The sequence below is a fragment of the Trichosurus vulpecula genome, chromosome 8 (genome assembly GCF_011100635.1).
Source record: "Trichosurus vulpecula isolate mTriVul1 chromosome 8, mTriVul1.pri, whole genome shotgun sequence".
NCBI lineage: Eukaryota > Metazoa > Chordata > Mammalia > Diprotodontia > Phalangeridae > Trichosurus > Trichosurus vulpecula.
In genome coordinates this window covers 97,320,283-97,335,058 of record NC_050580.1, presented here as the reverse complement: position 1 = coordinate 97,335,058, position 14,776 = coordinate 97,320,283, and the positions used below count along the sequence as shown (strand labels likewise).

Below are 14,776 nucleotides of genomic sequence, written 5' to 3'. Positions count from 1 at the left end.
CATAAAACTGAATAGAAAAATAAATGAGAAACAATCCAATACATCGATTACCAAAACAGCATCTAACTGTAGGGAAATTCCATTCCTCCATTCAGAAGAGCCGCCCTGGCAATTAGCAACCAAAGCTGGAGTCCCTTTAAGGACTCCAGGGGTCTGAAGGGAAGGAAACCGCTTGAGCCCACTGCAGGGGATCAAAGTGATGAAGGAAAGAAAAACAAGGAATCCTTCGATTCAAAGCACTGGCAGACTCGTCTCACTTAAAGACTACTTTCCTCATGGTCCACTGCCCCTCTTCTTGGAAGTTGTCAATGATCTCCAATTTCCTATTACATCAAGACCCTTCTCCATGATACCACTCTACCAATATAAACAGATTTTCAGTTGCTTCCTAATAAGCCTCCTCTCTCAGCTCAGGTTGATCTCACTGTCTGCCCTATCTATTATCCCATCTAAATTTCACACATTTTCCAAGCCTAGTGATAGATACCTGGTAATCACCTGAAAACAATGCCTTCCCCCTCTTCTTCCCCCATCCCCCAAGGACCGTTACCTATCCAAATTACTGCCATCCCTCAGAGCCTACATCAAACCCCAGAAAGCCTCCCCTAACCCCTCCAGCTCCACCATTCTCTTGGTTCTTAAACAACAGCAATGTAGTATTTTTATCACGGTGCGCTTTTTATGTGTGGAGCTTCCGAGACAGCAGGGCTCTGAGGAACCACTGTAATTCTGCCACACTACCAGGACAAAGAAGCTAAGACTCTGACAGTTAAATAGGACTATCTAGTAGCCCTGGTTGTATCTTCATTGATATAGAGAGATCCCATTAATAGTCACAAAAATTCACCCATCATTTGGTAGAAAGGTATATTCCATAATAATGAAAATTAAGGAATATTAATAAAAAAAATACCCCCAAAAGGGAATTTACTTCTTTCTAAAACATTTAGCCACAACCATAAAATCCTTTAATATCTTGATTAGTCAGTACACACTTGGTAGATTTTAAGGAAATGTTTCAATTTTGAACATGGAAAACTTCAAAACTTTTTTTTACCATTGCATACACTACTACTATATTTTGATTTATTATCATTTTCATTATTACACAGGAAGATCAATTCTCACTTTGAGTATAGTTCTATTTACAATGCATTTATTCCCTGCCTTACTCAGTTTGCCATTTCTATGCCTACAAGATTAATACCAATCCTGATCATTTTCATCTGTCTTGGAGTCTTCTAATTAAGGATTTATTTGGAAAGCTACAGTCTAGTAAGAGAGATCAATGCAACATTTTGTATACATGTACTTTCTAGAAACCTATTGTACCATCCGTACAAGAAATGAGATCAATACACTCCTAATTATCTTAAGGAGGCAGCAGTTTAGTGTTTAGAAAGCAGGCCTCAGAGTAAAGATGACCTGAATTCAAGTCTTAACCTCTGATACATACTGTACACAGGCCATGCCAAGTCCCTTAACCTCTCAGTGCTCCAAGCAAGTCTATCTGCCCTTGGTAGAGAAAGTCATCTCACTGAAAGTTCCCTATACCAATAAAATCATAGATTTGGTCCCATACCTTCACTGTGTACAAGAGAATTAAGCCTAGGCAGAGAATTAGCCAATAAAAAAAAAAGTACCACAAACTTTTAAAGTGGAAATTCCATGTACTTAAAGACAGATAAGTAGCATTAGGTCACCTTAAAAAAATGTAGAACTAAGAATTCATTTCTTTGCCACCGGTGATGCTATTTATATTGCAACATTACAAAAAAAATGGCCCAAGGCATTTTGTTCTACTTTAGAAGCTCTCCTCACACTGAAATGAGAGAGGATCCAGAAATTAATTCTTTGGTTAATATTTCTACAGCTATGCAGGAGTGGTTTTAATAGCATGTGTGTCCTGTATTTCAGGAGCCAATTAAGAATTCCATCAAAATTCAGTGCTAAATACTAAAATGATAGGTTTTAGTTTATATTTCAACTGAAAGGGAATTGTGTCAAATGTTATTTTGTTTTGTTTTGATGGGGGAGAAGCAAAGGGAAGAACTGGGAAGAAAGATGAGCAGGGGACAGGGCTCTCTTCTGGCCCAAAAACAGAATCATGAGCTCATTTGCACAATGCGGAGATGATCTTCCAAATTTCAAATAAGCCTGTGAGAAGCTAACAGCAGGGTCCACCAACAAATAACCTGCCAAGATAAAAAAATGGCGCAGGGTTGAAGATTCTCCCACTCGCAGAGCTCTATGATGGGCACCATCCCAAAGGAAATGGTGGTTTGGCCCAAAATAGGAGAATTTGGCCACATGATTGAAAGTTCCTCATATGCTAATACTTCGTCAGGGCGGTACTTTGGCCAATTTAGTGGGAGTAAATTGCAATTGATTTTTCAAGAAATTGCTTGTTCTCTTGGCGTTCTCAGCTGTGTAACTCTCACACAGCTGGCTTTACCACAGCCGGAACCAATTGAAACAAATTTCTAGACAGCTTTTTAAGGAGTTGGGTTTTTTTTGGGGGGGAGGGGGTTGTTGTTGTTTTTCTTACTGGAGAGCTTATGTTTAGAAATAATTAAGCCACTGCTATCTTCACTCTCTCTATATATATATAGCTTACAAATCCCTCTAGTACTGGAGAAGCTACCCAGAGTCATCTTGATTTTTACAGTATCAAACAGTTAAACAAAGATCCCAAATATTACATATGATGCCCAGTATATTCTCCCAGTTTTGTATAACTCTCTGGCCATGGACCAGGAATGGTTACAATATCAAGGAAGATGAAAAAAAAATGAAGGTTAACAATGCTTGCTTTCACCCCTAATTTCTGACACCAGGCTAGACCCTCTCAGAACATTAATTAGGATGGAAGGCAAGATGAAAGAAATGCCCAGGGGACATAATAAATTAGCCCTTTATGCAAATTACCTATTCGTTTTCATCAGTGACCCAGCTAGTTGAGTCTCTAAATTACTGAAAGTGGTTAGCTTTTCAAATGAAAATTCCAGATAAAAGATTAATTTTGAAAAATCTAAGCACTAAAATATGGAAAGCATCAAATAATTTCTTATTTTCCTTTTCTGATTACTCAGAAGGGGACCAAAGGAGCCAGCCACTATTTAAATTCTTTTATTAATGAATCTACATTACCAAAACTAACTTTGAACAACAACTATATATCTCCTTAACTAAATTTAAAAAACAAGGTCTTCAACCTAAATGACTAGAAAAGAGAACTTGAAGGTTTTTCTGCATTAACCCTGAATAATTCAAATGACAATAATAAGAATGTGGAACTACTTATCCCTCTTTTGAAAAAACTTTATTTCAAGTAATTTAGTGTATTAAAATGTTTCTTACAACAATATAAAAAATTTATTTTCCTTTAAATATAACAAAGGAAAAAACTCCGCAAATTCCTTATTATCACAACTAGCAACGTACAATAATCTTGAAGCAGAAAGACGCCTTAGAAATTATATAGTCCAACCTCTCATTTTCCAAATAAAGAAATTGAGCCCTAGAAGGATTTGCTTCGGCCCAGGTCACATTGCAAATTAGGATAAACCAAAACCATAACTCCTACTTCAGTAGTCTGCCCACTAAAACAAGGTTTATTCAACTTGTTTCCTGTGGAGTTGTTCCAAAATGACAGATGAGATAGTGGATCCTTGGGCATGTTTCTGGTTTTTCGAAGGGCAAGTAAGAACAGTACAAAGATTAGGAGTTGGAAGCTCAGGGGCCACATTCTACTGTAAGCCTTTTCTGATCCCCCAGTTATTGTTCCTTTTCTCAAATGTATAGCAGAAAGAACACCTGTGCACAGGTTGCTTCCACCCAGAAGAATATAAGCTCTTTGAGGGCAGAGATGATTTCATTTTTGTCTCTGTATTCCTAGCACCTAGCATGATGCCTTGTGAACACACATATGTAGGTATGTTCATATTGTATACATATTAGATTATGTGCATTATACATGTATATAAAATATAAATATAGTAGGCCCTTAATAAATGTTCACAGCTTGAATTAAGAAAAAGAATGGACCTTTTTTATCTTGAGAGGTGGAGAGAGGGAATTAAGACCTATGATTTCTTGGTGTGAAGATCAACATTAGAAAGTTACCTGGAGCACTGAGATTTGCCCAATCAGATTCAGAGGCAGGGCTTCCTGGCTTGTCCTCTAAGCAACCTATCTCTAAACAACATATCCAATCAGCAATAAATCATTTTTCATCATTTAATAACCTTTTCTCTAAGCCAGGAATCTGGTAAGAAAAATCTATGGACCCCATTTCAGGATAATGTTTTTAACCTCAGAAAATAAAATACAAAGGATTTACAAAGGAATCCAATCGTACTTAACTATAGTAATCAAAATTTGTTTAAGAAACAAGTTCATGGACCCCAGGTTAACACTACCCGCCACCCCAGAGCTTTAACTTGCAGAACAGTTGCTGCAGGACACTGGTAGGGGGGTTTCACTCACAGAGAATTTCCCTATATTGATTAAATTCCCAATCTGAATTTGGGTGAGGGGCGGAGAGAAACAACCTTTAGTTCATGCAATAAACTGTACATCATTGACTATTTCCTCATTTCTTTTTACCCAGATTACAAGGTTAATAATAATAACTTGAATTTCTCAATCAATTCATGATTTTCAAACCACTTTCCTCATCATAGTCCTTTTAGGTACGTAGTGCAAGTATGACTATTTCCATTTTACAGATAAGAAGACAGAGGCTCCAAAGGTCAAGTGGCTTACCTTCAAGTCAGACAGCCAGAAAATATCAGTCTCAACTCAAATGCGGTTTCCTGGTACACCTGGATCAGTGCTCTCCTCTCCTGTGATATACCAACATACCCTCTAAACTCCAGACTTCCCTTGACACATTCAAGTCCTAAACGTCCTAAAGACTTACTACAAATTCTTAAGTGTTTCATAAACACAGCTAAAATCCCAGAAATTGATGAAGTCAATATGTGGTGGCTCAAGCAGTCGGCTAGATTTTCTCCTTTGTGGCTCAAGAAAAAAAAAATACATTTCCAATCTGAAGTGGGAGAACAGTCCCCCTCCAGCTTCTTCTTTGCTTGACTCTAAGCTCTGATGACAGAGACCATCTCTGATTTATCCTTGTAATCCTCACGGTGCTTAACACATTAGTGTGTGCTCAAGAAATTTTTGATGAATGAATAAATGTCACTTGAAGTTCCTTGTTATACAGTACTAAGCAGAGGCCAAGGGGTCTCCAATCTTTCTATCCCACTTAGCCAATAAATAAGAAAGATAATGAGGAAAATATTTATATTCCCAATTCCCAAGAAAATCTATGGATGAGAGAAAGTGTCTTCCCTGCTTTATCCTTCCTATGCAATGTACAAGGGTCTCTGGACAGGATTAAGAGTATACTTTTGAGGATAAAAGGGTTTACCTAAACATCTCTCTTTTTGGAAGACTCTCTCCAACCCACAGAAAGAGCAGAGCAGCAAAATGGAATTATTCTGCCTTCAACAGTTTTGCAAGGGGGAAAAAAACCTTAACTGGGGGAAGGAATATAATAAACATTCTATTACATTAAAGCAGAAACAAAGTCATGCCCTATTATATTCACAGCATAACACAAAAAGGTAATTTGATATGGGAAATTTTTAAAAAGAAATCCAGGAGAGGTTTTAGACTACCCAGGGATACAGATCTAGGCCCATGTTTGGACTTGCTAATGTAAAAGCATCAGGACACAGGTTGAGGGCTGGACTTCTACAAATTAATTAAATATTTTCCAATCTGAGTTTCCCTTTCTCTTAACCATTTTCTCCTTTACCTGCTCAGCCGTTCTTTCCCAAACAAGCAACTCTGTGAATAAGAATTTAAAACTAAGAACTGGCATCTTCCAATCTCTGCATCAATAGTCTGAAATCAGGAATCTTTCTTTCTTCTTTTACACAAAACAAAGACATTTATAGCCTCCTCCTTTCTGATCAGCCTTCCCCAGGCTCCCCCTAAGCAGGCAAGGCTATGCTTTCAAAATTTCCCAATGTTTTCCTTTGCCCCCTCCAGGGTTTCCAAAATTCTGCCAGCAAGCTCATCTTCCTTCCAAGTCACTGGTCACTTCCCTCTCCTCCTCTAACTTTTACCAGAAGAAGAAAAGGGAAGCCAGCAGAGGTTAAAGGAGCAGAGAGCTGCAATTCAAAGGGACATGGATGTTAAACACTAAGGTAATTTTTCCAGTTTTCAGAAACTCCTCTGCTCTCATATATAGGCCCTCTTGATCCACCACCCCCCATCCTACTCTTCAGTTTCCTCTGCTCTGCTACAATATCCCTCTTCCAAACAGCCCACTACTCCCTCTATATACTCCCACATAGCACCCCCTTCCTCCAACTCAGGACCCCTAAAATACTACCAAAGTCAACTTGTAGAAAGTTCCTATCTCTCTAATCCCCTTATTAATCTAAAATTTTTGGCCAAAAAGTTGCCAGGATCACATTACCCCATTCTTTTCTGCCTGTACCATCTGATTTCTGATGAACTCTATATCCTCCAGGGCAGAGACTTCACATTTTCTAAAATCAGTCTAATCTTCAGTTTTCCCTCTGTGTCACTGACACAGTATTTTACTGACAATGCTGATAAGTGCGGTAAGTGGCCTATGATCTTGGCCAATTAATAAATGACTGCAAAAGTCAGCTGTGGACTTGAGGGGCTGAGTCCAAACAAAGAGAGTGGTAGACACAAAAGACACTCAACTAGATTGTATTTTAGTAGGGAGAGCCAGCACATGGCTACGTGCATACATACAAGGTTATAGAGATAAACATTTTAGCCACATTTGGCAGGACTTCAACTCTGATTGCCTACACATCTGCAAAAGCAGAAAGCTGCTGCCCAGATCCCAGGCAGAGAGGGATCTGAAGACGAATTATTTCTTCTAAAAGCCAGAATCTGGGCTTAAAAAAAAGCAACATTTGTCAACCCTTCTACTACCTTTATATATCCTGTAAATACCAAGCTCTACTCACATACATTATTCAAGGAAGCAAAATCAAACACAGTACCTTTTGATTTTCTTTTTCACTAAAGCAACACTGTCATCAAAGTAAGAGCATCTATTTCGCAGGGTTCTTATAAGGATCAGATAGATAACATATGTAAGGTGTCTTACAAATGTTAAACCTACGTAAATGTCAGCTAATTAAACAGAATTTCAAGTTCATTAGAGTTCAGGAAATCAGTGGGCCTAAGTCTCATCTCCTCTTAAGAGTACATCATGAAGTCTCAAGGGACATTAGTGTACATCTAGTCTACAAACCAACCTTATTTTGCAAATGAAAAACTGATTCCCAGAGAGGTTAACCAATTTGCCCAAAGTCACACAGACTGTAAGTGACTAAACCAAGATACAAACCCTGGTCCACTCTATCCAAAGAGAATGCTTAAAAACTAGTAGATGAAAGGGAATTTCTGTCAGTAAGAGGTTTATTGTCTCCAAGGCCAATGAGGACCACTTTGTTTAAATGCGCAAATAAATACAAGGCATTAACAATTGCCTGAGAGGTAAAGCAGATTGAGAACAGACCTCATGATCAAAAACTTGGGTTGAAATCCTGCTTCTCATCTATACTGGCTGTACAACCTTATGTGATTCCCTTAAAACTCTCTGTGCCCAGGAATCTCCCTAAGATTATAAATTAACAAACAGGTGAGATCCTCATTGATAGACTGAGTTTCTCACAAGAAACTCCTTACAATGATGAAATCACAGGTCTAGGAAAAAAATGTGCAAGGAAACAAGTGAGATAAATCATGGAAGCATAAGAAAGGTATTTCTGGTTTCCAACAGGCCTAGAATCACAGGGACATTGCCTGACAATCTCAAGAGATCACACAGTCCAGACTTGTCGTGTTTTAAAGATGTAAAAAACCAAGGCCTAGAAGTGATTTGTTCAAGGTCACAGATCTAGTGAGCAAAATGGCATTAAATCCCAGCCTTCCTAACTTTCTGAACCCCTCTCTCTCTTCTTTGTTCCATAGTCCTTCTTCTTGCTTCCCATAACCCATCAAGGGCATAAGTGGCCAATTAGAATTTTACAAAAGGCCCAAATATCAACAAGATAAAGTGAGAAAAGCCTTGGATCTAGACATTCAAAATACCCATATTCATAATGGCAGTTCCACCACTTCCTTGTGATCATGGCCAAACCACTTCATCCCCTTGGGCCTTGGCTCCTTTAGAATGAAGAACTTGAATGAGACAATCTTCTGATATACCTTTCCTGCTCTAACTGCAGTGAACCTGAGCTCCCATCAAGAAAATTCCAGGATCTCTAGCTCCTTGGTTATCATGGCCGCCCTCAAGTGAATCCAGATAATCTGAATAGAAATTATTTCTATTTCTTTCAATAATATGTTGATACCCCTGACCCTGGATCTCCCCTCTTTTCTCCTAGTAACCTTTATCTCTCTATTATTGCTATGGCTCTCCAGACCCACCTCTGCATGCTATACAAGGTATTTAGAACATACAGCATCTATACCAGCAACAAGTTATATTACAATACGGTATTAAATTCAACATGAGTCCCTATGTTTCACCACTTAGAAACAACATATCATTTTTGATGGGTAGATATTCTTATAGGATATATTAACAGTGAATAAGTAAATACAACATCTGTCTGAAACATGCCTATCATTACGACAAAGTGTTCCTCTCCTTCATTATGTTTAGGAAAACTTTAAATAACATCATTTTCATTCAAACCAAAACAGAAACTGCTCTGAAGGCCCACATACACAATGTGAAGCAATACTGTTGAAGCGATTATAGCATAGGAGTATGTTCTCTAAAACAGTACAAACTTGATTTATTTTTAATCTGAAGGGATTATCTTTTTTGTAAATAATCTCATTTAATCCTTTAAGTTAGAAGGCAAGGAAAACAACACTGAGTTCATCCAAACATCCCCCCCAACAAAGATTATCTTCAGATCATAACGTAAGAAACAAATGATGTGAGTTAGGCAGTTACTACTATGTGATAAAGAAGGGCATTTTATTGCCACCTACAGGTAGAACTGGCATTTCCTTCCCAAGAATTGACCAATCGCATTTTTTAAACCCACTACACGCAAATAAGAACCACTTGCTTTTTCCAGCTAAATAATTTCATTTTAGATTTTAAAAACCACAAAATCCTCTTTAAAAGATTTATACTTTGTCCAGCTTACCTATAATTTCCTGGATACACAAAATCATCCTGCTGTTGCTACCTACACTAATGCAGAGTTAAACAGAATTCGAAGCAGTTCATTTAATACAGGCAGCTGGCATTTTCAATGAAGAGCTATAAATCTGCTTACCTGGCATATGTGGGACTAGTCGTAATATATCTGATAATCTGCTGTTAACTGGTTCATATGGGGAATCTTCAAGCAAGTCATTTCCTAAAAGCAAAAGAAAGATTGGGCTATTTTTCAAGCAGATTATCTGAGGCTACCTGGGGCTCTCAGTATTATATTCTTTAACTGAATTCTACTTATTCTATTTTTAAAAAAATAATTGCATACACATTATTTTCACTTTCTATTCTATTATCCATAGCACAGAAAAAAATGATGCTGAGACTTCCAAAGATTTAAAATTCATCTTTGTAGGTTGTTTATTTCTTTTAATTCTTTGCTCTTTTGTTGTTCTTTTCTCTCCCCAGAGTGCCATGAAAACATTGGAGAGCAATCCAGTGTGTCTTGCCAGAAACTCCCCCACTACAGAATGGGATGAAATCACAGAGGAACAAGCTAGTGACATCACAAGTCCTGCCTGCCTCCTGGAGCCAATGGAAATAAGGTTGGAAAAAAGCAAACCATCTCTTCTAGTAAAAATTCTACATTGGTAACCAGAAAACAGGTACTGTAGCTAAAAATGGGATAATTGGTGATGGACAGTTTTAATCGTTGATATGAAGAAATTAAACTCTAGATTCCAAGAAAGTCCCAAAGTTTTAATGGAAGTCATGGCAAGTCAAGGTCAAATTCATACATTGTCAGGTGTTCAGTGACAGTTTCAGTGGATGATTGAATGAACAGGATGTCTGTACTAGATCAACAAAAGCCAAGGCCTCTAAGGCTCCAGAACAGAAAATTCCCCTTGGAATAGGCACTGGTGACAAGTGGATTTCTTCTCCAATGAGCTATTTCTGTTATCCAAAGTTTAACCACACCAGCTGGTTCAAGACACCCTTCTTATGCTCATCTAAGATGACAAATGGCTTTTCACAATCTGTCTTTGATCAAGGCTTCTGGGTGTTTTTTTGGGAGGAGGGGGTTAATACAGAAAAAAATCTGGACTTTTTGGAGTTAACATCTGCATCTTTTTTCCTTATGGATAACCACTAATTCTATGACTGATGAGAACAGCAACAAAAAATAATGTACTCAGGGTACATTCTCTTTAAGAGTCTCCAATGATCTTTGTGGAAGCCAACTCTCCTAAAGGAGAATTCACAATTCTTGGATAGCCCTCTACATCTGTTCCTGCCCTAATCTCTTTAGAAAGGTCGCCTGGGTACCCCTAGAGGGCCCCCCCCAACCTCATAATCCCTATGTGGATTGCCCAAGAACAAGAAAGCCACGACTGCCTCAGCAGCAGGAAACACCAGCTGCTGATATTGCCTGGGTCTAATGAAAGGTCCTCATTCTCAAACAACCAAGTGGAGGATGAGGTCAGCTCCCTTTGACTGGGCTTGCTGCATGCAGTGTAGCCAGCCTGCCCGTGACTAAGTAGGGAAGTGGGGGACTGGGGTGGGGGAAGCTTGGAGATAAAGCTGGGAGGGAAATGCATAAGTGAGGCTGGGGGCGGGGAGGGGCAGGGCCCAGGGCTTAATTGAAGGAGTCCGGGTGGGGGTTGGGTCCCTACCCTGCAAGCTTTGGTACATGCTCCAGTAAATGCGCAGGCAATTCTTCTCCTTCTTCATGCCCCTCTTACACCGGCAATTGTAAAGTGCCTTTTGCTTCAGAGCCTCCATAGCGTTCCTGCACTCATCCTTCGCCTCCAGCCCAGATGCCAGGCTGAAGTTGGTCTCTTTGCCCGCCACGCACTGCCTCAGGGTTCTGTACTTGGTACTACAGCTCTGCTCTTTGAGACACTGGTCGCTGGCTTTCACACAGTCCAAATGGTCCCCGCCACTGACTTCGGCTGTCAAAAGAATATCTACGAAGGGGGAAGAAAGGGAAGGAAGGGTGAGAAATACACGTTGTTCCCTTTAGGTAAAGGGTTCAGCCTCTGGGAGACGGCCATGGACTCTGCTCCCCACCTTCCCCCAATACTTTGCTCTTATAAAAGGGAACCTAATTTTAAGCATATTAGTGAGGGGCTTAAAATCCTTCCCTTCACTTTCTTGCTTGTATTACCCCATACTGGGGAAGAAATGACTTTTAAATGTATATTTAGAAAATGTGTGTGGTAAGGGGTGGGGGGGTGGGGTTCTACTTTCTGGCCTTTTGGAAACGGTCACTCCTCTCCTCACCCTAAACCGATGCCCTCACCCTCCCACTGAGCTGGTTTGGTGAGTAGTCAGCCTTGCCATGTGGCCAGTAGGGGGGTTCGGGTTTGCTCCCCAGAGAAGAAGCGGCTGCCACAGAAGGGAAGACAGCAATCAGTCCAGCTTGTCCCCACTTCAACTTGTGGGTGCGCTGGGCTTTCTGACCCCCAGACGGAGAATTCTACCCTCAAGTCTGCCTCACGAGGTTAATGCAAAGCCGGGTTACTAACTTGCTTTCAGGCTCGAGGCCTTTCGGGCTAGGCACAAAAGTGAGAAATTTCCCCGACCCTCCCACCCCAATACTCAAGGCTTCCAGTGAAAAAACACCCACTGCCCACGCCAAGGCGCTGGAACGCTGGGGTCGAGGCAGGCGTGGTGAGAGATGATCGGGATTTATAAAGCAGATGGAAAGTAAGTGGGTGGAGGGAGACTATGAGAGTCTATGGAGGTAAGATTGGGTAAAGTGAGGCACACAAGCAGCCAGTTATTCCGGCGGCAAACGTTGAGCGGGTAAGCAAATTCGGAAAAGTTTTTCCCGGCAAGTTCGTTGTTCCAACACATCTTTTGCCCTCTCTCTAACCTGAATCAAATCACTTCCATAATTACCCTGGGGTATTCCGGGGTTAAAAAAAAACAGCGATGCCCCCCACTGGATGCAAACTATAGGGGGAGTCGAGACAAGGTCATAGAAAACAAACAAAAAAAAAAAAAGACAAAGCAAAATCGCGAACGGGGGTGGGGGGGTGGGGGTTGGGAAGAACTGCCCCCTTCCTAAACCTGTGGAGTTTCTTTTTAAAAGGATTACTAATGTAATCCAGTTTCCCCAAACAACTTCACCCCCACACACAGACACACTTCCCATCCCACCCTGTGCTGGGGGCAGGGGGAGGGGGACACTGGGATCTGCCACATTCATAAAGGGACAACTTACCCACGAGCGGCAGCACGAAGTACAAGGTGGCGAGAAACATCGTGCCGAGCGCCCCGGCTACTGGTCACCCCCCACAAAAAATAATAATAATAATTAGCAGCCGTCCCTTGCCGGAGATCAGCACGTAGCGATCCCCCAACAGCCGCACTGATGATCCTGCAGCCCAAAGTTCAGATCCATCGAGTTCAAGAGCAAACTCCGTCCGTCCGCCCGCAGGCACAGCCGACGCCGCCGCTTCTGGGGATCCGAGGGCAATGGAGGGGCTGAAGGATTTCTGCGCTTTTAGGGTGTCAGGTCCGACCCAACCTGAAAGGGAGAGCTAGCTTTGAAATTAGAGGCGAGAGAGTCTGGAGCCTCCCACCTCCTCCTCCTCCTTCTGTCTGTCTGTCTGTCTCTCTGTCCCCCCCCACCCCCAACCTACTTCCCCCCCGCCCCGCCTCAGGAAGCTTTCCTTGGCTGGGGTTCTCTGCCCACCCCCCACCTCGTTTCTCTCGCTGGGAGGGTCCTCTTCTTGGGATGCGTTTTTAAAAGCCAAGGGAACGCGCCCAAGCTGCACGACAGCAGCCAGAGGGAGATGGATCTCCAAGGAGGTTTCCCCAAAAGTCCGAGGGGGTGTCTGGTTCCGGCTGCTACAGGGGAGCGCTGCCGACTGAATGCATGCTGCACAGAATTAAATAAATAATGTTACTTTCCGCTGGCTGGGAGCGGAGCCCCAAGCAGCTTCCAAGTCATAGTATCTGCCGCAGCAGCAGCGGCAGCAGTGGCAGTGGCAGCAGCCTGCTGATGTGGAAGGGGTCCCCTTTTCCTGGGAACTTCGCCTGCCTTCTCTCTCTCTCTCTCTCTCTCTCTCTCTCTGCTTCCCCCTCTTCGTCTCTTCCTCTCTCCTTCCCCCTCTTCTCCCTCCTTCCCCCTCTTCTCCCTCCTCTTCTTTCTCTCCCTCTGTCTACTACTCTTCCTGCCTCCTTCCACCTCCAATCCCTACCCCAGAGTTTATTTCTACAGTGACCCGGTTGGAGAAACTAGTTGCCTCATTTAAAAACTCCACTAGAAAAGCCCCTAACATTACCGCGAATGTCCTTCGGCCTTAACGTCCAAATATACCCACATACCCTTCAAACCGTCTCCACGCACCCCAATCCCGGAGCTCTCTATTGCATCAACGCCGCCGCCCAGGGAAAAGGGAGCAAGAGCCCAGAGGGACCTATTGATCACCGCCAATATAGTGCAGTGCTCCAAGCAGAAAAAAGGGTTTGCTAGCAAAAAGCAGGTGCAAAGCCTGCAGGGCTCATATTCTTTGCTTTAGGAAATCCTACTAGTGCCCTGGGACGGCAGTTTACAGATCCACTCCGTCCTCCTTAAAACCATCCCGTTTGGATAGGGGTGGGAAGGGGTGGAAACCGGGAAGAGAAGAAAAGAGGTCTTGAACCAACGGACCATGGAGAACTTGCTTTAAATTTTCACCAACCTGAATTCTAGAGACTACATACAGCTGCAACTAGGGAGCCGGAGCCAGATGTGCGCTTTTGGGGCGGGGGGGGGGGGGGGAAGGGGCAGTGGTGTCTCTCTCCCGCCCTTTCTTTTCTCCTCCTGGCTTTTGGCTCTTCGCCCCAAGAGAAGATACAGTAATCCTCTGAAATGTCCGCGGCCAGTTTTTATTTTTTTCCCCTAGGACAATTTCCGATCAGAACCCCCTTTATGTGAATAGATGTTAATGGATTATTGGAAGCAATGTGGTTTGTCAGTTTCTAGGACCGGATTGCTCTTTAGTTAGAACTGCCCACGTCCTCTTCTCCCTTGTTTCCTCACGTCCTTCCCCACCCACTAAAAAAGGGAAAGGACACACACTACAGCGGACACACATATACACCGACATTCATGTGCACACCCCTCTAAGAACTCCAACCCAGACAAACAGCAAGCCCCGCGCGGGGCTACACAGATGCGTGCGCCACCATCCCTACCGCTGCTCTCCTCTTCCTCCCCAGCACGAGCATAATCACAAAGGGTGCATGACCGCGAAGTGTATAAATCACTCCACAGCTTTTTTTCCTTGGAACACAAAGTTGCTTGTTATTGTGTTTTCCCCCACGTCACTTGGGGCTCTGAGTCAAGATTTTTATGCGTTAAAGACACACACACACACATACACACATTCATAAGCGTCTCCATGCACACAGTCATCACGCTCACACATTGACTCAGCCACACACTTTCTCCCTTCTCCTTCCCGAGGGTTTTAGACTAGGACTAAAGTCCAGACAAACCTTCTGACATTCAAATACAGCCCACGCTGTGATGACCTCACA

The 14,776-nt window shown here is 42.2% G+C and overlaps 1 protein-coding gene across 1 annotated transcript in view; it reads right to left on the bottom strand.

Moving 5' to 3' along the window:
• Window positions 1-13,130, bottom strand: part of GFRA1 (GDNF family receptor alpha 1) — a 312,376-nt gene extending 299,246 nt beyond the window's left edge. The window contains exons 1-4 of the mRNA XM_036736096.1: window positions 12,952-13,130; window positions 12,471-12,776; window positions 10,915-11,208; window positions 9,363-9,446 (exon numbers count right to left, since the gene is read on the bottom strand). Of these exons, the coding sequence (XP_036591991.1) occupies window positions 9,363-9,446; window positions 10,915-11,208; window positions 12,471-12,510 (418 nt within the window). The 5' untranslated portion in view covers window positions 12,511-12,776; window positions 12,952-13,130. The remainder of the gene's footprint in view (window positions 1-9,362; window positions 9,447-10,914; window positions 11,209-12,470; window positions 12,777-12,951) is intronic.
• Between the last annotated feature and the right edge of the window lie 1,646 nt (window positions 13,131-14,776).